The sequence below is a fragment of the Aphidius gifuensis genome, linkage group LG1 (genome assembly GCF_014905175.1).
Source record: "Aphidius gifuensis isolate YNYX2018 linkage group LG1, ASM1490517v1, whole genome shotgun sequence".
In the NCBI taxonomy this organism is placed as follows: domain Eukaryota; kingdom Metazoa; phylum Arthropoda; class Insecta; order Hymenoptera; family Braconidae; genus Aphidius; species Aphidius gifuensis.
The window spans coordinates 9,439,310-9,464,045 of record NC_057788.1 but is presented as its reverse complement, the minus strand read 5'-3'; the positions used below and the strand labels follow the sequence as shown (position 1 = coordinate 9,464,045).

Below are 24,736 nucleotides of genomic sequence, written 5' to 3'. Positions count from 1 at the left end.
GAGCTTGCGATAAAATTTTATCATTTAATATATAAATATATATAATATATTATATGTATTTATATATAGTAACATTATTACCTTCATTTTTCATTTAAAAAATTCCTTTATCAAAAATCATTTATGATAAATAATATCTTAAAAATAAAAAAAAATCCCTCCCAATTTTATAAATGAACATTCTAAACACACGCTATCAGATGCTCCATTTGTTTCAGAGTCAAAGAAAAAACTAAAAGGTAATTACAATCACATGAATGCCATTTTTTTAATAAAAGGTTTAAAAAGTAAAGAGTAATAAAGCTACATATAATTTATTTTTATATTTTTTTTTATTTGTTAATTATTATTTTTGATACGTATAAATAATTTTAATATAAAAATAATAATATCATTTTGTGCAAATATTTAAATTGCTAAAAATAAAAAATAGGTAAAAAAAAAAAATCTGATGTATAATTCAAAATGCCATAGTAAAAGAATAAAATATTATAGAATTTATGATATGAAATATCGAGTAGATAGATATGTGTATTTGTATTTGGCAAATGTTTGTTTTTTTATAATAATAATTTGGTTATATCTTTTTTTTTTTAATTCAATTCGCGATTGATAAATGGAGAACACACAAATGTTTAATTATATTATATCAAACAAATAACATTTCATTAAATTTCATTGTTTTTTTTTCATCATTTCGATATCGATATTTTGCATTATTGTTTATAAAAAAATATACAACAATATATACACGCAACGAATAAATAAAAAATTCAATAATTAATATGTATATTTTGCTTTAAATGATTTTTGCTATGATTTATTTTTTTTTTTTGTAATTTTATTTTGCTTATCACACAAGTACTGCTTTATTGTTTTTATGTTTTTTTTTCTTTTCAAAATAGAATTATAAATATTGTTGATGGGTGTTGATTTTTTTAAATATAAAATTGAAGATTTTTATGGGGAAAAATAAAATGCTTTGATAATAATTTTCATATTATTATTTATATTATTATTTTAATGCATAATTAATGAGTCTTTTACGCTTTGTAGACATATAAAACTAGTTCGCTTGACTTGATTAAAATGAAACTGATAAAAAAAATAATTATTACATGAAATTTATTTATATTTTCTTATTTTTAATTTAATATTTAAAATCGAGAACAATTGTTCATTTACTCGTTAATAATTACAAAAATTTTACGGTTTTTTTTTTAAATACTATTTCGATTTTAGGATTTTTACAATAATTCAACAAATTTTTTAAGAAATTATAATTTTCAAGATAAAATTATAAATAAAAATACTAAATTAATATGTAAAATAAATTTTAATTAAACAAAAATACAGTTAATGATAATGAGACAAATAATTGATGAAAAAAAAAATTGTTTAATTTAAAAAAAAACTAATATTTAAATATATTTATTTTGTAGGTTTTTCAAGAACATCATATCTGAGATCACGAGTTAAAAATCAAGGTGCTTGTCTACAATTTTGGCGTGCTGAAAAACGTCTTAGATTTTGGATACGTCATGCTGTTAAAACTCAAACATTTTATTGGGTTGTTATTGTTCTTGTATTTTTTAATACAGTATGTGTAGCTGTTGAACACTACAATCAACCACAATGGCTTAGTGATTTTCTCTGTAAGTTTATAAATAACAATAATTATTATAATATTTGAAATTAATTATATATATTTTTTTGTTTTTAGATCTTACTGAGTTTATATTTCTTGGACTATTTATGTGTGAAATGTTTATTAAAATGTATGCACTTGGTCCAAGAATATATTTTGAATCAAGTTTCAATCGTTTTGATTGTGTCGTTATATTAGGCTCAATATTTGAAGTAATATGGTCGGCGGTCAAGTCCGGCTCATTCGGTCTTTCCGTCCTGCGTGCATTACGTTTATTAAGAATATTTAAAGTTACAAAATATTGGGCGAGTTTAAGAAATCTTGTTATTTCACTTTTAAATTCAATGAGAAGTATTATATCACTTTTGTTCCTACTCTTCCTTTTCATTCTAATATTTGCTTTACTTGGTATGCAATTATTTGGTGGACAATTCAGCTTTCCAAATGGTACACCACCAACAAACTTTGACACATTTCCTATTGCATTGTTAACTGTCTTCCAAGTAAGTTTTTAACTTGTAGTAATTATTATTATAATTTAATTTTTTAATTTTAATTTAATTATTTAAAGATTTTGACTGGTGAAGATTGGAATGAAGTGATGTATCAAGGTATTGAATCACAAGGTGGACATAGAAAAGGAGGAATGATTTATTCTTTATATTTCATTGTTCTTGTACTATTTGGCAATTACACATTGTTAAATGTGTTCTTGGCTATCGCTGTTGATAATTTGGCAAATGCCCAAGAACTAACAGCAGCTGAAGAAGGACAAGAAGAAGAAGATAAAGAAAAACAATTACAAGAACTTGAAAAAGAAATGGAAGCACTACAAATGCCTAATGATAATGGACCAAAAGTCGAAATATCACCACCAAGTCCATCATCAAGAAATTTGTAAATATCGTAATTTAATTTCTTCAAGTTTTTTTTGTTTAACAATAAATTTAAAACAAATAAAAATTATTACAGTGGTGGAGGTAAAGGTGCAACAGAATCATCTGAAGAAAAAAAACAGGAGGATGAAGATGACACGGGACCAAAACCAATGCTGCCATACTCCTCCATGTTTATATTAACTCCAGCAAACCCGTAAGTAAAAAAAACCAGATAAATAGTTCTTTCATGTCTCGCTACTTTACTGCATTGATATTCCTTATATAAAAAGGACAAACATCATCGGTCTTCCGGACATTTGATTGGTCATTGTTTTTCTATCACTTACTCTCATATGAATTTCTTTCTATTTGCCTTTTTCTATTATTTTTTAATTTATTTCGTTAGCAACAAAAAAACAAAAAAAAAAAGAGTGAGTGAGACATAGTTTGTTTTTTTGTTGCTAACGAAATAAATCAAATAAACAAAGAGTGATCTTCGAAGGATTAAATCGGTAACATATACGAGCACTTGATAGACCACGCGACACATAAAATGTTTATTGTTTATTATTGTTATAAACAAATGCATCAGTAGAAATCCACAAAAAAATATATTTTACTTCTTCAAAATGTCCTTTTTTATTTAATGGATTTTTCAGAAATACTGTGCAACAAATATTTATTGTAAAAAAAATTGTTTCAACTTTTAAAAAATTTTAACTTTATAATTTTCCACTGGTCTTTTTATTTTCAATATTTTTTTTTACAATAAATATTTGTTGCACAGTATTTCTGAAATATCCATTGAATAAAGGACATTTTGACGAGGTAAAATATATTTTTTGTGGTTTTCTACTGATGCATTTGTTTATTTTTTGCATGCGTAGCGCACCAAAATAAAGCATTAATTAAACTTGTTTTTTTGATGATTAATTTGTATTTTTTATTTCTAGTGTAAGGAGAACTGCTCATTGGGTTGTTAATTTACGATATTTCGATTTTTTTATAATGGTCGTAATATCATTATCAAGTATTGCACTTGCAACTGAAGATCCAGTCGATGAACACTCACCAAGAAATACAATATTAAATTATTTTGATTATGCGTTTACTGGTGTTTTTGCGATAGAGATGATTCTCAAGGTCATTGATCTGGGAATCATACTCCATCCTGGCTCGTATTTACGCGAGTTTTGGAACATAATGGACGCTGTTGTTGTTATTTGTGCTGTTGTATCAATGGGTTTTGAAATGACTGGTAGTTCAGCAGGACAAAATTTATCAACAATTAAATCATTACGTGTATTACGTGTTCTTCGACCATTAAAAACTATAAAACGTGTGCCTAAATTAAAGGCAGTGTTTGATTGTGTTGTTAATAGTTTAAAAAATGTCATAAACATACTTATTGTATATATATTATTTCAATTTATATTTGCTGTTATTGCAGTACAATTATTTAATGGTAAATTTTTTTACTGCAATGACGAAAGCAAAAGAACTAGAGAAGAGTGCCAGTGAGTGATTAATAGATTTAATTTCGTTTTTTTTTTTTTTGTTATAAAAGAGTGTGTTTAATTTATTTAATTTTAATAGGGGTGAATATTTCGTGTATGAAGAGGAATCATCAATACTGCCAACACCAAAAAAACGCTCATGGCAGCCACAAAGTTTTCATTATGACAATGTTATGGCAGCAATGTTGACACTATTTGCTGTACAAACTGGTGAAGGTTGGCCACAAATATTGCAACATTCAATGGCTGCAACACATGAAGATGAGGGTCCTATACATAATTTTCGTATTGAAATGTCCATATTTTACATAATATACTTTATTGTATTTCCATTCTTCTTTGTAAACATATTCGTTGCCTTGATTATTATTACATTTCAAGAACAAGGTGAGGCTGAATTGCAAGATGGTGAAATTGATAAAAATCAGGTAATTGTTTTTACAGTATAATAAACATTATATTTATTTATTTATATTAATTTTTTATATTACAGAAATCATGTATAGATTTTACGATAGGTGCAAGACCTTTAGAAAGGTATATGCCGAATAAAAGAAACAGTATAAAGTACAAAATATGGAGAATTGTTGTATCAACACCATTTGAATATTTCATTATGATACTCATTGTTTTAAATACACTACTACTCATGATGAAGGTAAGAAATTATTTGATATTTATTTGTAATTATTACATAATCTAATCAAATATTACATAGGTTTAATAATAATATATTCTAACCAAGCCCAAACTAAATTTATTTCAAGCTAAAAGCCAAAAAAAAAAAGTCATAAGTAAAAAATTATTGAAATTATGAAAAATATTAATTACAAATATCAGTTGATAATTATTTTATTTAAATTTACTTGTCGCAATTTTAACCAATCAAACAGTCTCGAGCTTTTAACAAAAAAAAACAATCGAAATAATCAAATTACTTTTCGAAAAAATAGACAACTATTAGTGCTATTACTATGGACAGTTTTAAACCCATGACACAAGAAAAGAAAAAAAAAATAACAACGGTTGTGAAAATAGAATCATTTTTTTTTTTATCATGACAATTATTATCCTTTTCTCTCATCCTTATCATGTGTTTAACTAAAACCAGTGTTTCTCCATTGTCGTGTGATCAAATGAAAAAAGTAAAAAAAAAAAATTCACAAAGTGCGTCAATTGTCACTGATGAAATTTCTCATGTCAATTTAATTAACATCCTTTATCGAGTGTCATCAAAAGTCCATTATACTGGTGATGATGTCAAACAATATGCGAAGCTTCTCGCTATAATATTTTACTAATTTTTTTATACTTTTATTTAATTTCTATATAGTAGAAAATTTTTAGATAACCAAATTATAATTTTTTTTTATTTTCAAAGAAATATTATCTTTTAGATACTTGTTCACTATATTTCATTCAAATGCATGGCTAGCATTGTGTAAATTCCCATGTGTTAAAGAAAAAAGAAAAAAAAATATAATGAAAACTTTATCTATCAAATGTGAACACACTTTTTCTTCTGCACAAAAAAAAAAAAAAACTAATAGTTTAAATGGTTGCACATTAATTACAATCAATGTTATTTATAATTGAAAATACAATATTAATAATTTTCAACTATTAATTTACATTATTATTTATTATTTTATTCACTGTGTTGACACATGATTGTTTTTTTTTTATTATTTGCTTGATGCACCAGTGAAATTAATTATTCCAGGTCTAGCACACATGCACACGCACTGTATAAAATTAAATATTAATAACGCAATTACAATTTTTAAATTAGTTAATTGCTATTAAAAAACATTAAGCAAAAAAGAGCACGTGTAAATTATTTGCTCTATATAGTAACACAAGGCATTATCGATTATTATTTTTTATTTTTTCGATTCGCTTGCTTGAAAAATGAGAAAGAAAACACTCAATAGTTTTAGATAATAATTACGATAATAATTTGAAAAGTAGTTGAGAATGATATCGAAGCATTTTCTCACAAATAATATACCAAACACAATGGTTATTTTTTTTTTTTAATTAAATTTTTTATTATAAAAAAAAAAAAATACACACAAATGCTGCGTGTCGCATGCTGGCTGCTGCAGTCACCAATATTCACAATAAATCAAACTAAAATCATATAACAATTACAAATTAAATGTTGTTAATTAATTGATTTATTTTTTTCGATTTTTTTATTTGATAAACAATGCACGGGAAGTTCGCACGACAAAATGATAAACGAAATTTAAAAAAAAAATAAATGAAAAAGTCGATTATATATTCCTCATTATCCTTATATTTTACATTTATAAAAAACTATTATTATTATTTAATGATAATTATTGAGTGTTCCTAATTGTTCCTTGAAAAATCATATCAATGTTTCCAATGATTATCAATATTTTGTGTTGTTTTATCACAAACACTGTCTCTAAATTAATTTAGGTCAAAAAAAAAAAAAATAGCAATTTAGCAGGCACATTAAAAAGTTTAACAATAAAAAAAAATTAATTGAAACGACTTGATTAATTATTAAAAAATTAATTCATATATGAGTTTGGCTAATGAAAATATAACATAAATCAGACGAAAGAAAAAAAAATATATATACAAAATTAAACGTGAAATAATTTACTAGCGAAATAGAAAAAAAAATCACGAAACAATTCACTTATTTAAATAATGAAAATAAATTTTTAAATATACTATTTTTATATAAAAATATGTTGAAAAAAAATTGTAGAATTTTTTTTTTTAAAACACATACACACGTATACAAAGCCGGACATGAATAAATCAGCATAATTTCAATTGATGCAAAATAAAATACAAAAAAAAAACAATAATTAATTTTATTTAAATCAATTAGAGATATGTAGGCTTGTTCGTATGTATGTGTGTGGTATTAGCCTTGTGTTTGTCACTGTGTGAATTGCAGTACCACAAGCAGAGCGATGTGTACAAAGACACACTGAAGTACACGAACATTGGCTTCACCGGGATGTTCACCGTCGAGACGATTATGAAGATTGCCGCTTTCGGTGTCAAGGTAATCTCAATACCCCAAGAGAATATTAAAAAAAAAAGTTAAAAATAAAAAAAGGCATAAGTAAAAATTAAAAAATACAAATTAAATAAATATTGCCAGAGAGCTTTAAGCTCTAAATAGAAAAACAATTACATTAAATTTCATTTGTTAAAATAAATAAATAAAACAATACTATGGTGGGACGCTTAGCGCCTATCCTACCTCCGTAAAAAATTTAATAATTAGTATTGCTTGAAATTGAAAAAATATTTTTTATAAATTTAATGGCTATTGTTTTTCTATTAATATGAACTGGTAAGTCTCGCTTATTAGAAATTATTAGAGCAATTTAATTTATTAAAAATAAATTTGCAAAAAAAAGACAGAATTGTATCGAAAATATTAACAGCTAAATTCGTGAACAATGACTTTAAAAAAATTGATAATTAAAACAGACAAAAGTTGAAGAAAAAAAAAAAACACCAACAAATTACTTGTGAATTGGACTGTTTTATTGATAATTTTTTGTAATTATTAATTATCAAAAAAAGAGACATTCTATACACACAAATGACATGAAAAATAATACACTATAAAATAACGTTGAAAAGAAATTTAAATAATCAAAGACGTGCTGACATAAAAAATTACTTTTTAGATTAAAAAAATAATAAAATTTTTATCATCTCTCAAATGCCAACTCTTTCTATCGCCTAAAAAATCTATTATTTCTATTTTTACTATTAGATAAACAATATACATAATAATAATCACACTAAAAAAAAAAAAACTACTGCCTTAAAAAAGTCATAGAAAAATTCACAACCTGCATGTTGTTTGTCTTGAAATAAGTGTTCACTGCATGATGAATGTTAAATAAAATCCTGCATGTTAATAATTACCTCAATCATTGAAAAAAAAAAAAAGAAAAATTCAACTAAAAAAAAAAAACATTTGTTAGTAGTAAAAGTAAGATCCACAAGAAAAAAATCAATGAAAAAAAAAAAAAAAAGAAAATTGTTTCTTTGTGTAAATTTAGTTTTTCTAATTATTTATTAATTTTCATTCCATTAATTTATTTATATTATTTATAATCCTGATTCACATCAATGTCATAATGTGAATAATAATTACCCATTAACCCAATGAAAAGAACAAAATTTAAAAAAAATATTCCTAAATCTCTGCCAGATTGGTTAGACTTGCAAATAGCTCTTAGAAATTTTTAGAATTAATCCTATAATAAATATATAAAACACGACTGATTTGTATCTATATTCCCAACCTAGAATGTATACAATTTATCAAATTGAAGATGAATTTTTTTTTTCTATTTTTTATAAATAAAAAAATCCATCAAGCGAATTAAAAACGTGGTAAATATTTGAAGATAAATATAAAGTTTGTTGAATAATAATAAATAAACGGGCTTGGATAGGGAATTAAAATATTTTTTGAAAAGTTTTTTAAAAAAAATAAACAAAAAAAAAAAGCCTTGTATTTGAATATCCTACGGCTGTGTTGGCTATATTTTGTAGTATCACGAGGCACCGCCGGTTCTATTGGACACCTTATCAATAGTGAACATGGTCGTCACTCTACTTTTCTTCATTGAGTGCATCCTTAAAGTCATCGCCTTTGGATGCAAGGTATAAAAATTTAAAAAAGAATTTTTTTTTTAAAACAAATATGGATAAAGTAAATTCTACTAATCACTCTACTCTATATATTTACACCAATTAAAATTATTAATTTAAACAATTTAAAATAAAAAAATACAACGATAATATTTGAATTTATAATTTTTAAATTTACATTAAATTATTAAATCGGTTAATAATAATTACAACACGTGAATAAAATTGTTTTATTTATGTTTTTTTTTTGCAATTTTCGTTTCGTGTTTTTATATATATTCGAAATATTTTATTAAACAAATTAAATATAACGATTTATTTATTTAAATTTAACGTTCAATCAACAAACTATTTCTTCTAATTAGCTGCTTGCTGTCACCGGCATGTTCCTGTAGATCTTTAGACAGATCCTTTTATAATCACAAATTAAAAATTTATACAATAATTTATATTGTCAAGCCTTTACATTTTTTATAAATAATGTTAAATAAATTATAAATATAACATACTGACATTTAATTATTTACTTCGGGTTAATTTTTTTTTGAAAATATTAAAAATAATTACGTATGATTAATAAATTTCATACGATACACATGCACACTGATAAAAAACAATTAGAAATACGTAAGTGACGCAAAGCGTCCTACCTACGTAAAAAAATTTAAAAATTTTAAAAAAATTTACACAAGCACACAATACAATTTGAAATAATTTTTTTTTTTTTTTTATAAATGTAAGACTTTTTTAAATATTTTTAATTATGTAAATTAAAATTTCTATTTATATATATTTATTTTTTTTTATTTTGTATTTTATTGTTAATTAGTGTAGAATATTTAAAATGCTGATGTTTTTTTTCTGCTTGAAGAACAACTGAGATATTTTAAAATAATTTTAAATATAAAAGTTTATTTATTTATTGTAAATAATTTATTAAAAATATCTCATTTGTTTTTTGAATAATTTTGATGATAAATTGATAAATTTACTAATTGTTTATTTAAAAAAAAAAAACAATTATACAGAATTTCTTCAAAGATCCTTGGAACACATTTGATTTCATCACGGTCATCGGTAGTATCGTGGATGCACTTGTAGTCGAATTTGGGGTGAGTTAAATAATTATTGTTTAAATGTTTTTGTGTGTGTGTTTGTGTGTATTATATATAGTTGTTTATTATTTATTATTTTTTATTTTTTTTGGTTAATTTCTTTGGTGTTTTTTTAAAGTTACACAAATATACGATCTTTTATTGAGATCACACATTATTTACACAAAACATGTTAAACAATATATATTATTATTAAATAGAAGAATTTTTTTTTTTCTTTTTTCAATATTTAGAAAATATAGTAGACATAGAAAATAAAATTGAGCTAATAAAGATATACAGTAGTCCAAAAAAAGAAAATAGATAAAATCGAAAAAAAATTGTAAAAATTTTAGTAGAAAATTAGTATAAATATTGAAATTTTAGTAATAAATATTGAAAATTAAAATTTAGATAATGTATAATTAAAAAATTCGATAAATTTAAAAATGAAATTTTAGATAAAATAAAATAGAAAATGAAATTTTTTTAGATAATTAGTTAAATAATTTTTTTTATATATTCTAATAAATTTGATGAATAATTTACTAATTATATTAATAACTTGATAATAATAAATTTAATCAATGAAATAAAATTTTTAAAATAAAAATGTGCTAAATTTTATTAAAATAAAAAATCATTTTACACTGAATACATTTCAATTACACAGCACTTCCTAGTAAGCACTCCGCAACCTACTTCACCTGATGCAGATCAAGTTGCGGTAAGGCACTAATTTGGGATTTAAATTATGTTTACATACTGTTATATTTATTTATATAAAAAAAAAAATATATATTTTCAATAGCTTCGTTCTTGTATTTGTTCATTTTATTATAAAAATCAAGTTACTTTTTCGATTAAAGAATCTCCAAAGAAAACATCGAAATTATCATAAATTTCGATTTGTATTTCTGTGACACGTTAATTTAAACAAGATATTTAATAAACAGATGCACGTACGAAGTTATATTAATTAATATTTTATGGAATTTAATTATTGTTTTTTTTTAAAGTGTAATTTTCTTTGTCCCCTCCAGGAAAATTTTATAAACGTTGGATGTTTGAGGCTTTTTCGTGCTGCAAGACTGATTAAATTACTTCGACAAGGATATACAATACGAATATTACTGTGGACATTTGTGCAATCATTCAAGGCAAGTTGTTTTTTATTTCTAAACTCATTATTATATCAAAACTAACTGCATATTTTAATTGTGGGTATTTTTTTTTCTATTTAGGCTTTGCCGTATGTTTGTCTACTTATTGCCATGCTGTTTTTTATCTACGCCATCATTGGCATGCAGGTAAATTTAATTAAAATTTAAAATACAAATAACAATAATAATAATATTTCTATGTAAAATCATTCATAAATTTTTTATTTATTTTTTTTACATTATTGTTTTATTTTCTAATGATAATTTCATCAGGTTTTTGGAAATATAAGAAATGACGATCAAACAGCAATGGAACGTCACAACAATTTTCAAAATTTTGTTGGAAGTTTGATGTTGCTTTTTCGGTAAGTCGAGCAGCTTTAAAAATAAAAATAATATTTGTATTTAAATAATAAATTTGTAAAAAAATAGAAAAATCAAAATACAAAGTAATTTATTTAAAAAAAAAAAAGGTAAATAATTAAAGTAAGCTGCTCGACGTTATGATAAATTTTGTATATTCCCATTAGTAATGCCATTAGTTAAATTTTAATTGTAAATGTATTTAAAAGTAATATATTGCTAAATTATTGGATCCCAATTTAAAATTGTAATATAGGTTTTTGGTAACATCGCATTGGATCCAGAAACATCAATTTATGAACACAACAATTTTCAAAGTTTTATTCAAGGTCTGATGTTACTATTTCGGTAAGTTGACCAACAAGTAGAACAGTTAAAACTTTGCTGCTTTTAAATTTAAAAATTTGTTTAGAATAATAATTAATTTGTTGTTTCAATTTAATATACTAATAATTAAATATTTATTTAAACAGATGTGCAACTGGTGAAGCATGGCCAAGTATAATGTTGTCATGTATCAAAGGAAGACACTGTGATGTACGAGCTAAACAAGATGTTGAAGGATGTGGCTCAAATTTAGCCTATGCATACTTCGTATCATTCATATTTTTTTGCTCATTTTTAATGCTTAATTTATTTGTTGCTGTTATTATGGATAATTTTGACTACCTCACACGTGATTCATCAATACTTGGTGCTCATCATCTTGATGAATTTGTTAGAATATGGGCTGAATATGATCCAAATGCAACTGGTAGAATACATTTTACTGAAATGTATGATATGCTTAAAAATATGGATCCACCACTTGGATTTGGTAATAAATGTCCAAATAGACTTGCATATAAAAAACTTATTAGAATGAATATGCCAGTTGATGATGGTGGTAAAGTTGCATTTACAACAACATTATTTGCATTGATTAGAGAAAATCTCAGTATTAAAATGAGAGCTGGTAAGTTGTTCATTGTTTTTTTTTTTAAATAAAATTTATTAATAATTAATATTAATTAAATATTTTAATAGCTGAAGAGATGGATCGAGCTGATAATGAATTACGAGATACTGTTAGAGCTATTTGGCCTTTACAAGCTAAAAAAATGTTGGACCTTTTGATACCTAGGAAAGATGGTAAACATATTTAAAAATTTATAATTTTATATTTGTTTAATTCTTTATTATTTATTCGAGCTTTTTTTTTCAGAATTAAATAAAGGCAAATTGACTGTCGGTAAGATATATGCTGGTTTACTCATCCTCGAAAATTGGAGAACAACTAAGTTTGGCCAAATTGAGCCAACTGGACCACAGGTGAGTTTTATTATACTAATAAATTATTAACAATAAATTATATAAATTAAAAAAAAATTTATAGGAAATATTATTAATAATTTTTTTATCGTGAAACAATCAATTATAAAAATATAAAAAAAATTTAATTTCGATATAGAAAATTATCTAATTTCTTTCTTCAATTATTTGCAATTTTTAGCTGAAAATAATTGTAATTTTTATTGAAAAAAGAAATTAAATAATTGTTATTTAAAACGTATCAAATTTTACAAAAAATTGTGAATGAATGTTTCTCGTTTTTGCTTCTACGTGGTGTGATAATATTTATGGCTGATCCGATGATTATATTTTAAGATCAACAAAATGAGTCATCCCAGTAGTTTTAGTCAACCTGAATGACAACTAAATTTCATTTTGTTTATTTAAATGAATTATATTTATATTCAGAATGAAATTTTGTTGATTTATTTCCTCTCCAGGTTTACAAATGTTACCTCAACTATGTGGCTGAGTTTATATGTAGTAATTTGAGTGAATAATTAGAAATAAAAACAAGAAAAAAAATTATAAATGTTGACCATTGATGAAATTCAATGTTATCCTTAGAATAATATAAAAAAATTTGAATAAATTATTAGGAAATCAGTCATTTTAGATGATTAAAATATAGTGATATTTAAAAATAAATTATTTATAAAATTCACTGCATTTTAATGCTGACAAATGTTAATTGTTAATAAATTTTTTAATTTCTATATAGAAATTACTTTAACGTTTGTCAATATGAGTTTAGAAAAATAGGAAAAAATTTTTATTATTAATTAAAAAATAAAAAATAATACAAAGATAATTGTGATTGATATTTAGCTATAGGAAAATGTGAATTTATTATTTGAATGATTAAATAGAATATAAAAATGTGTGTTGAGTGTTGCTCGTTAAATATAAATTACGAGACATTTATATAGATAAATGTTTCATATTATTAATAAATTCTATAAAATACAAAATAGAATATAGGCTAGATATTTAGTAATTTGATTAAAAAAAAAACAAAGATTGATGAACAAAAACAAGATTTAAAAAATGTTCATTCAAGAAAAAAAAGAGATGAAACACTCAAATTTTGTTAATCATTATTTTTTATATTACATAGTATTTATTTTTTATTTTTTTTTCTTTATTCTTTTCAGAGCGATAACGATATTGATAACGATTCTGCTGGGCATAGTCATCCAGCCCATGCGGTAGTACTTTTACTTTTTTTTCATTATCACAAATACTCTCACAATTTTTCATATTTATTTCTATCATATTTGTATATTTTTTAACACAGTACAATTATTATCAAATAAATTATTTTTTACATATTTGGCCCTATAAATTAACGCACTTTATTTGTGTACAATAATAATTTGGTATTTAAAACTTTGACATTTTTAAATCCACGTTTTTTTTTTTAATAAAATCAAGGCATTTAAAATCATCATTGTAATTAAAAAACACAACTACACATAGCGTTTAAATTTCTGGCAATAGGCACAACCCAATAGTTTAAATGTAAAAAAAATAAAAAAATAACCAATTGTAGATAAAAAATAGTCAATATATTAGAAAACTTATTCCCGCAAAATTTATCGAGTTGAGTATTTAAAAAAAATACTATTATAATTTTTAAATAAAAACTCGATATTATTTTTCCTGTATTTTAAATAAACAATAAATTAGTTGCAATTTTCTATGTTACATTAAAAGTATTTATAAATACGTGACGTATAAAATTGTAATATTAGTGTTATAAAATTTAATATCACTGATATGTAAGCACCTAAATTGCGATGAGAAATTAATTTCGCAACAAGCACACACTCGTTCACCTTTCTTTGCGATTCAACACTGAAAATATAAACAGTGTAAGTAATTAGATAAACAAAAAGAATATTATCACAATGGTAAAAAAAAAAAAAAACCTCAAGTAGTTTTATAAAAATTCTGATTCATCTAGTTTAAAAAAAAAAAAACTAGCTCGCCTTTTGCCTCGTAATCCACAAATCCAATAGATAAAAATATTATTTTTTTTTCTAATTTCATTCATCTAAATGTTTCTATTAGATATCAAATTTAAAAAAATAGAATAGACGGTTCTAGATCGGTCATATAGATTTTTAAAAAAATTTCAGCTTTTATTTTATTTCTTCTATAATAAAAATTCTATTACGTTTGCTAATTTTTAGAATGATTAAATTTTATAAATAATTTAGATATTTTATTTTAATAATTCTAGAAATAGTTTAGATATATCTGGCTTGAATTTTTATTCTAATGCATCGAAACATAATCACTCAATCACAAAAAATTCATACAAAAAAATTATTCATCAACACAAAATACTCAAAATAATAAATCACAATAAATTTTTTTTTCACTAACCATCAATGCGATTTAAATATCTGAATAATTCAATTAACAAAATATCACGTTATCACTCGTACAAATCAATCAGGATACCATTACTCTTGCAAAAATAAAAAAAAATAAAAAAACAGTTTTTTCAAACACTGTAATTGTATTTTTAGGCATGTTTTTTTTATATATATATAATGTATGTTCAGTTAAAACTAGGACAGTTTAGTTTAGAAATAGGCTGTTTGTAACCATTTTGGTATGCAGCTTGTTTATGTTACCCAATTGTTATCCAAATTTAAATAAAATAATTAAATGTTTGTGTATGTCTGACCTGAATTTAATATTCATCATTGACGTAATAGTAATAGTAATATAAATTTTAAAAAAATAACAAAACAGTCATTTGCGAAATTGCTTTTAAAATAGAAAATCTAAATTTTTAAAATAATTAATAATTACATTCGAAATCCTTATATAAGAAGGACAAACATCATCGGTCTTCCGGACATTTGATTGGTCATTGTTTTTCTATCACTTACTCTCATATGAATTTCTTTCTGTTTGCCTTTTTCTATTATTTTTTTATTTATTTCGTTAGCAACATATAAATCAAAAAAAAACAGTGAGTGAGACATAGTTTGTTTTTTTGTTGCTAACGAAATAAATCAAATAAACAAAGAGTGATCTTCGAAGGATTAAATCGGTAACATATACGAGCGCTTGATAGACCGCGCGACACATAAAATGTTTATTGTTTATTATTGTTATAAACAAATGCATCAGTAGAAATCCACAAAAAAATATATTTTACTTCTTCAAAATGTCCTTTTTTATTTAATGGATTTTTCAGAAATACTGTGCAACAAATATTTATTGTAAAAAAAATTGTTTAAACTTTTAAAAAATTTTAACTTCATAATTTTCCACTGGTCTTTTTATTTTCAATATTTTTTTTTACAATAAATATTTGTTGCACAGTATTTCTGAAATATCCATTAAATAAAGGACATTTTGAAGAAGTAAAATATATTTTTTGTGGTTTTCTACTGATGCATTTTTTCATAACAATAATAAACAATAAACATTTTAGAAATAATGGATTATGTGCTCGTGTAATTTAAACAATAGATCAATTTTTAAAATGACTGTTTTGTTTTTTAATTTTTTGCATGCTTACTAATGATAATTGCATCATTTCAGATTTTTTTTATTTAAATTTAATTATGACTCATATACATAACAATAGTAAACTTATTACAATAATATTCACTGGTTATTACAAATATGTATTTCAAATAAAACAAACATATACAGGCTTTATTACTTAATTAAAATCAACAAATTAAAATATCATCGAGGCATTTATTTTAAAATTAAAAATACATTATGCACGTAATACTGAATGATAATTATCAAAACAAAACAAAAAAATGCATCGTTGATATTTAAATTTACTTTTTCAATTTACGTGGTTATAATTTTAATTGAAAACGAAAAAATATGATAATTTATTTGTCTCGTAAATTGGAGATTTAAAAAATAAATAAAAAAAAATTATTCTAATTTTTTTGAAAATATTCATATTAATTTACACAAATGCACAATAATTTATTACCACCATGACACTTCTTTCTGGCATGTTTCAATATACAAAAAAAAAATTTTAAAATATAAAAAAAATTAAATTATTTTATTGAATGTCTCTTTCTCAATTCTCGATCATATGTTTCACTCTCACGTTTGATATATTATCCAATTTTTTAATGCAATTTTAAATAAACCAAATATTTTCTTCTTTCTTAATTATATTTTAATAAATTAATAATAAAACAACAAGTGTATAAAAAGTGAGCAACAGAGTAGAGAGAAAGAGACACTGTGATTAATAATGCAACTCGGAAGAAGGTCCAGGGTGTCGGATGAAAGCCTGTATGTGCATTGTCATGGATTCACAGTGATATTAGAAAAAAAAAAGAAATAAAATATATTAATATATTAATAATACAATGTAAAAAAAAATATGAAAAGAAAAAAAAAATATGTGCCAAGTTTGACACGACGTTTGACAAATCCGAACAGCATTCAACATTCTTCAACTGCCTGATGGACATTGCTGGGGTTAATCACACTGGTAATAATCATCATGGAAGCCGTTTAAACAGTCTCGAGCCAAATGATGGAGAACATGATGAGCATGATGAACATGATGAGGATGGTGCCATTGGTACTCTTGTTGCCGCCGAGCATAGACGTCAACGAAGCTTCAGGTATAATATTTTTTAAATAATATTTTAATAAAATGTTTATATAATAATAAATTATATTTTTAATTTTTTTTAGAAATAAAAAGGTGAACTGGAAGATGTCCCACCAGTACGATAAACTAGGGAGCAGCGGAGAGAGTAGCCAGGGAGGGGGTGGGTCTGGGGTTGTACATGTTGTTAGAAACAATGTGGATCGGGGCCCCGAGCTAGAGCCATTGCTGGCTGAGTCCTCCCAGGACCAGTATCATCATAATCACAACAACAAATACTACAATTATGATTATGATAAAAATTATCATCATCACTACCACCATCATCATCATCATCATCATCGTCATGATCATCGACAAACCTCGTACTATCAACACCAGAACACCTACGCACCTCGCTCCTCAATCCGCTACCTCAAGGTGTCGACTCGGTTCAAATTTAAAAAAAAAATAAAATAAACAAACATTTTTTTTATATATTTAAATTCTTTAAATATTTTTGTTTTTCTATTTATTATTTTTATTTTTTTTTTTTCGATTCTATTTTACAAGCTCATCTTTTATTTCTAACATATTTTTTTTTTTCATAAATTCATTCGTTTCATTTTTAATAATAATTATCAAATTTTTTTAATTTTATTTACGTGAAAAAGACTCAATTTGTCGAATTGATAAATTTTTAATCGAAAAAATAGCATATTAGATATTTTTAGATGATTTTTTTCGTTTTTGATATTTTCGAAATACGTGTTTTTTTTTTTTACTATAGAAATAGTTTCGAATAGATTGACAATTTAAATTTATTAATTTTTAATATAGATGAAATTAAAAAATATATTTTTAGATATGTTTAACGAGGTTTTTCCTTAGAATGTTATCCTATAAAATTATCCTTTTAAAAATGACACTTAGATACACTTGATAGATGAAAAAAATGGTCCTGGAAAAATTAATAAATTGATAAAACAATTTTTAGTATATAATTTTATGAATTTAATTTTTTTTAATTAGATAATTGTGGGGATAAATTATAGATTAAATTTATTAGTCAATAAATTTAGAATACTATAGAAATTTTGCCCGTCCCTAGCTGCTTTCATCCTCGTGATAGAAAAAAATAATTAAATAAAAATAAAATTCAGACAATATTGTCCGAATTTTTAATAACTATCTCCCGATGTTTTTTATAATTATTGTAAATGTGTGTCGTCTTTATGGTAAGTAAACCGTGTCTAAATGTTAAAAAACAAAAAAAACAAAAATTAGAAATGACGAAAAAAAAAAACAATACTTTCGCTCACAAAAACACATAAAAAATTAATCACTTTTTTTTTTTTTATAAATATAAAAATTGCATGAGCATGTGTAAATAATTTTAATCTGCATGAATAATTTATTCAATCAATTCTGCGACATGTTGGGATCTTTTTTTTTTTATCATAATCTTTGATAATTCATTTATTTTTTTTTCTAATAAATGTTTTATATTTAAATTATTTTTCAATTTAAAAAAAAAAAATCAAATCCAATTTAAACTCCTGGTATATTTCGAAAATAAAAAAACGAAATTTTTGAATTTTGTAATATACCATCCGAGGCAAAAGGCAAAAATTATTTCCAATAAATTGACAGTATTGCAAAGCAAAGGAACTAACGATATTAAATTCCCAGTATTTATAATTTTATATTTTTATTGGGCTTTTAATTGAATGATATTTATTTAGATTAATTGCTTATTTAAAGGATCCACATGATGTTGTGATAAGTGATTCACGAGGAGGCAGTATGGAGAGTTTAACACACAATGGAGAAAGACTTCATCCTCATCAACCACATCATCCACCTAGACATCATTCACGATCACCAAGTTTAAGGTAAACTATCAACAACCAACTCCAATTTTTATCAATGATTTTAATATTATATTTTTCTATGCAGAAGACATTCACCAAATCATCGATCACCATCACCAACAAGAAGGCAGAGATTTGATTCAAATGCCTATCATGAAACAGTAGGCTTTAGTGATACAGTTAGTAATGTCGTTGAAATTCAGAGGCATACACATGGCCCTCATTCACAGTACAATCATCGACATAAAATAAGAGGTATACTAACTATTATTAAACATTATTTTTTGTTATATTTTTTGTCAAATTTATTTGCTAATCATTTTAGCAAATGGTACACGAGATGATTCAACATCAGCTGTAATTTTTAAAAATGCAAATATACCTTTATTAATTTAATAAAACAATTAATCATTTTTAAAAATTTCATCATTGTTGGATCAATCTGTTATGTTGATATGTATTAATGAATGTTTGCTATACATGGTTTCTTGGCAAGAGACAATATGGCTCTATGTTTAATTGATGTAATATAATTTTTTTTTTCTTCATTCTTTTCGGTTATGCGCTCTACACAGACTATTACGACAACTCCGACTATTACAATGATGGTAATTTTTATTCTTTTTTTTTTTTTTTTTTTTTTGTTTCACAAGTATGATACTTTTTTCCTCTTTCAAACTACTACTTTGATTTTTCATTGAATTGTGTTTGGCTTTTGCAAATTTATTTATTTTTAGTCTTATTTTTATTATTTTATATTTTTAATGAAAATTACACAAACAGCACATGTTATTATTTTTTTTTTTGACACAATTATACTATTTCGAAACAATTATTTTTCTAGCAGAGACTTGCAATAGTTTTTATTTTATTTTATAAAAAATTAAATTAATATGCTTTATATTTTTGAATTAACACAATTTTATTTTCACAATATTTATTTATTTTTGGTATTACACTGGAGCATGTGCTTTTCATCATTCAACTATTTTTATATTTTTAAAATATCAATTAGCTAGTTCAAAGATCCATCATTAATAAAAAAAGAAAATTATTATTTTTTTCTTATGCTTTTATTAATAGAATAATTATATTTTTTTGAGGCATGCTTACTGTTTTGTAATGCAAAAAAAAAAAATATAAAAAGCAAAATAAATAAAATAAATAAAATCATCAGGTCCATGGAGTGCATCAACAAGTCCAGCACGTTCACCAAGTCCAGTATCAAGAATGAATCATAGTCGTCATCATTATGGTACAACAAGTTTAGAACAAAGATCAAGAAGTCCAAGTCCAATTGGTGGACGTCGTCAAGGTTCACATCATCATCATCATCATCATCCACATCAACATAGTTATCCAGTTTTAGTAACACGTCGTGGACAAGGTAGAAGATTACCACCAACACCAAATAAACCATCAACATTACAATTAAAACCATCAAATATAAATTTTCCAAAATTAAATGCATCACCAACTCATGGACCACATTTATCACAACAACAACAACAACCACAACAACAATTGCAACAATCACAACAACATGTACCAATAACACCTGGTGGTTTACCAGCACAAATAAGTATTGGTGGTGTACCACTTAGTTTTGAACAAGCTGTTGCAATGGGTCGTGGTGGACGTTTACTGCCAAGTCCAGTTCCAAATGGTTATAAGCCAACAAGTGGACCATCAAAACAACAACAACAACAACGTACACCAAGAACAAGACATTCAGATAGTGATGAAGATGATTGGTGCTAGCCAATGTGGGACCCTGGACGGTGGTCAGCTGATTCTGACGTTTTCTCAAATGGTCTTAAAGCCTGTGCATGACGATAAATATTTTTTCAATTTTTTTAAATCATTTTATTTATATTTATTCATTTGCACATATTCGTCATTGAGATTTACGATAACCTGAAGGGGTCAAACAGCTATTTAAATTATTCAATGAAAGTTGGTTTAGTAATTAAAATATGAAGACTCATTAAAACAATGAAACTCAAAATTTTTTTTTAAATTGTTCATTGTGTCTTTTTTTTTTTTTGTTTTCAACAAGTATTTTGCAATTATGCAAGTTTATAGATAATAAAGTGCTGTGTAAGAATGATTTTTGGATCATTTTCAGTATCCATTTAAATAATTTACGTGATATGTATATATGCGTATACGTATTTGTGAGATTTAGGAATAAATTAAATAATTAAATAATTTTAAAGAAAGTTTTGTTCATCGGATGTTTGTATTTTAAATATTAATTAATATTTTAAGACGCATATTTGTGGTTTTTATTTATTAAAATTAATATTTTAATAATTTTATAATTGTCTTTAAATTATAATATTAATGAGACATGTTTTTTATACGATTATAATTATTAGATTTATTTTTGTTTTTATGTTTAATTCATTTTTATATTTATTTATTTATAAATAAAATTTTTCAAATAATCTCAAACGATTATGAGATTTGAAAGAGAATATATTATTGTTTTACTTTTTTAAATATTAAAAAATAAATAAAAACAATGAATATGCGTCTTTTTTAATACAATAAATTATTAATTAATAATTTTTTTCTTTTCTGGTGGATTAATGAGAGCCGGATTCTCACCAATAATTATTTAATAAATTTAGATAAATCAATATTATCAATGATCATTGATAATCGTGTCAGTGACGCATCTCCGATTATTATAATTATGAACAAATATTTATTTAAAAAAACAAATTAAATAATCAACTTATAAAATTATTTAAATAAATTATATATTAATAAAAGTGCTTATGTATGTATATAGCATAATAATAATTTTAAAAGACTTTATTAAAAATTTAAAAAAATAAATAAATTTGAATAATTAAATTTCCATGACGTAATGTTGTAGGATTTTTAAAAAAAAATATAAATAATTTTCGACATTGTCGGGCATTACTGTATAGTAATTTCGATTGAATGTAAAGTAAATAAATTCTTTAAAAAAAAATTTACAAAACAAAAAACATAAAAAAGAAAAAAATGAATGAGTCAAAAAATTAAATATGTAAATTAATTTGGATGAAAGGATCCTGATCATAAAATTGCATTAAATTTAATTTTTTTTAAATAAATTATTAATGCTTTTTTTTGGTTTGAAGTGAAATTATTATGAAATTTTCGTTGTGTCGTTTAGATATCACTCTCGTGTTTTCACTACACTTAAAAATGAAAATGAAAAAAAAAAATGATTTAAAAATTATTAAGTATGCAATTGTGAAAATAATATGTGTGATTATTAATTTATAAAAAACAATAATGGAGGCGACCGAGACCAACTGAAATTAACGAGTTTAATTAACGAATTTTTGGGTATTTATTTGATATTTTTTATTTATTAATGAAAGAAAAAATCAAATAAATAATTATAATCATAAAAAAATCAACTTTGGCGGTTGTAAAGTGTTGCCAATATGTTTGTTCACGTGAAAATCTCATAAATCATAATTACCTGAAACAAAAAAAAAATAAATTAATTAAAACAATGCGAATGCCACACTTTGTTCGTGCCAATCCGTAAAATTAAAATTTTTTTTTTTCGTTTTTTTTTTTAGATTTAATTTGGTTCGGATCTCCAAAATAACTAGAATTTCTTCATTGATTTTTTATTATCATAAAATTAATGACTAGCTAATTGACTTTAACAGAAATAAAAATGCGTTAAACACATTATTACATACTGCCAATTGAAGACGAAGTAAATCTAGAAAGAAAAACGAAAATATTATTTTGAAAAAAAGAAATATGATAATAGAAAAAAAGATAATCCACCGAGATGGAAATATATATTCTGCCCGGGTGTTGATAATAATGGCTGAATCGAAAACGAATTGAATACAAAAATAAATTTATCTGAATAGTTAAAAATTAATTAGATGATAATTAAAATAATAATTGCGGAGCTTGTAGGTCTGCATAGATTTTTATCAAAAAATAAAATAATATCATCTGTACTTATACTCATTTATATATCATTTTGTTTATTCCCAAAATTAAAATGAGATTCGCAAAGTCTCCCTTAAGTGCTTTACAAACTCAATCGTATTCCATAAGTGGCATAGATAATTAATTAATTAAATAAATACGAAACAGAACAATAAGACCAAATACTTGAAAATCTGTTATGATATATATTATATCAAAGTGTTTCAAATGTTAAATTATTAACAAAACAATTTTTTCTGTGATAAACCTTAAACGAAAATCGTAGAAATGAAAAAATAATTTAAAAAAAAAAATAATTAAAATGCAAAAAATTAAGTAGATTTTTTTCTTCTGGTCTTTAATGTTTTTGTAGAAAAAAAAAAAAACACTTGACCATAACAATAGTTTTAAATAAATAAAATCGAATCATTAAATTTAAATAGATAAATAGAAAAAAATAAATAGATTCAGAAATAAATCATTGAAAACAGTTTGAATAATTAAATTAAATTTTAAATATTTCGAATTAGTAATGTTTCGAAATTATTTCTTATTAAAAAAAATATAATAAATTAAAGAAAAAATAAAATTTCCATTTTTGCGATAATTTTCATTCAGATTAAATAATTAATAATATACAATAATAGTCATTAATATTAATAGTTCATCATTGAAAAACATTTTTCCCAATTTTATGAACAAAGCACCTTCAGGATGACAATGTCGGTCCCAAACGATTGTTTATATAAAATTTTCAATCTCCGTGTATAACTTATGTCTTAGTAATTTTAATTTTGAAAATTAAATTCTTTTTCAATTTCAAATTTTTATAAAAATAATTACAAACAATATTAAATGGAATTAGAAAAATGATAAAATTTTATTTCATTAATTATTAAAGCCTGAGAGTGCCGTTGCTTAATTAATTAAAAAAAAAAACATTAACGAATTAAAATTTTAATAAATAAATTCATTGATAATTTATATATTTATTTTATTTTTTCAATATCTTCATGTGTAATATAAAGCATTGCTTGTACACTAACAATTAAATTCAATAAATCATTAATTTTTTTATTCTTTGTAAATTAAATAATTAAAAAATAAATCACCATCGTTCAGTAAATAATTTAAGATAATAAAACATACAAAAGAGTTTCAAATTTAAACGTATACGACGACGAATATTGTTCTAAATAATTTATTAATAGTAATTTAAAAAACATTTAATCCTGATTTATCACAACACTCATCACTTTGCTACCGCCACTAACAAAAAAATACAAACAAATAAACAATTGCATAATAAAACAAGCAAAAAAAAAAATAAAACAACAAAATTGAGATGTTAAAAAAAATTTGTAAAATCGTTTTGTTAATAATTATGACAAGAGAAGACTTAAAATTAACATTACTATCTGCTCGTTTCACAAAAAAAAAAGTCGCATAATGGATTTAAAGTATTTACCAAAACTAGATAAATTTTTTGACTTGTTCATCAAAAAAAAAAAAAAATAGTTTTTTTATTTTTTTAATTTGTTTATTTATAAACCTATAAATAAACAAATTAAAAAGAGTGAAAGCAAAATGCTAAAACCCATTGATTATTAGTGAGAAATGATTAATAAAATAATCA

The 24,736-nt window shown here is 23.6% G+C and overlaps 1 protein-coding gene across 20 annotated transcripts in view; it reads left to right on the top strand.

Annotated features, from left to right (window-relative positions):
- LOC122847720 (voltage-dependent calcium channel type A subunit alpha-1) overlaps nt 1-24,458 on the top strand; it is a 59,141-nt gene extending 34,683 nt beyond the window's left edge. Inside the window, exons 11-34 of one of the 20 annotated variants that reach the window (XM_044145549.1) lie at nt 219-239; nt 1,443-1,655; nt 1,724-2,151; nt 2,220-2,545; nt 2,621-2,740; nt 3,480-4,043; nt 4,123-4,471; nt 4,537-4,701; nt 6,988-7,098; nt 9,743-9,826; nt 10,482-10,535; nt 10,852-10,968; nt 11,053-11,118; nt 11,591-11,682; nt 11,808-12,289; nt 12,361-12,465; nt 12,539-12,645; nt 13,821-13,874; nt 17,113-17,300; nt 17,374-17,707; nt 19,031-19,161; nt 19,226-19,395; nt 19,716-19,748; nt 20,318-24,458. In XM_044145549.1, the coding sequence (XP_044001484.1) occupies nt 219-239; nt 1,443-1,655; nt 1,724-2,151; nt 2,220-2,545; nt 2,621-2,740; nt 3,480-4,043; nt 4,123-4,471; nt 4,537-4,701; nt 6,988-7,098; nt 9,743-9,826; nt 10,482-10,535; nt 10,852-10,968; nt 11,053-11,118; nt 11,591-11,682; nt 11,808-12,289; nt 12,361-12,465; nt 12,539-12,645; nt 13,821-13,874; nt 17,113-17,300; nt 17,374-17,707; nt 19,031-19,161; nt 19,226-19,395; nt 19,716-19,748; nt 20,318-20,901 (4,898 nt within the window). In that variant the 3' untranslated portion in view covers nt 20,902-24,458. Of the gene's footprint in view, nt 1-200; nt 240-1,442; nt 1,656-1,723; nt 2,152-2,219; nt 2,546-2,620; nt 2,741-3,479; nt 4,044-4,122; nt 4,472-4,536; nt 4,702-6,987; nt 7,099-8,615; nt 8,727-9,742; nt 9,827-10,481; nt 10,536-10,851; nt 10,969-11,052; nt 11,119-11,590; nt 11,683-11,807; nt 12,290-12,360; nt 12,466-12,538; nt 12,646-13,820; nt 13,875-17,112; nt 17,301-17,373; nt 17,708-19,030; nt 19,162-19,225; nt 19,396-19,715; nt 19,749-20,317 lie in introns of all 20 variants that reach the window. The other 19 variants (XM_044145548.1, XM_044145561.1, XM_044145547.1 and 16 more) reach the window with 19 other exon arrangements.
- Nucleotides 24,459-24,736: the final 278 nt, after the last annotated feature.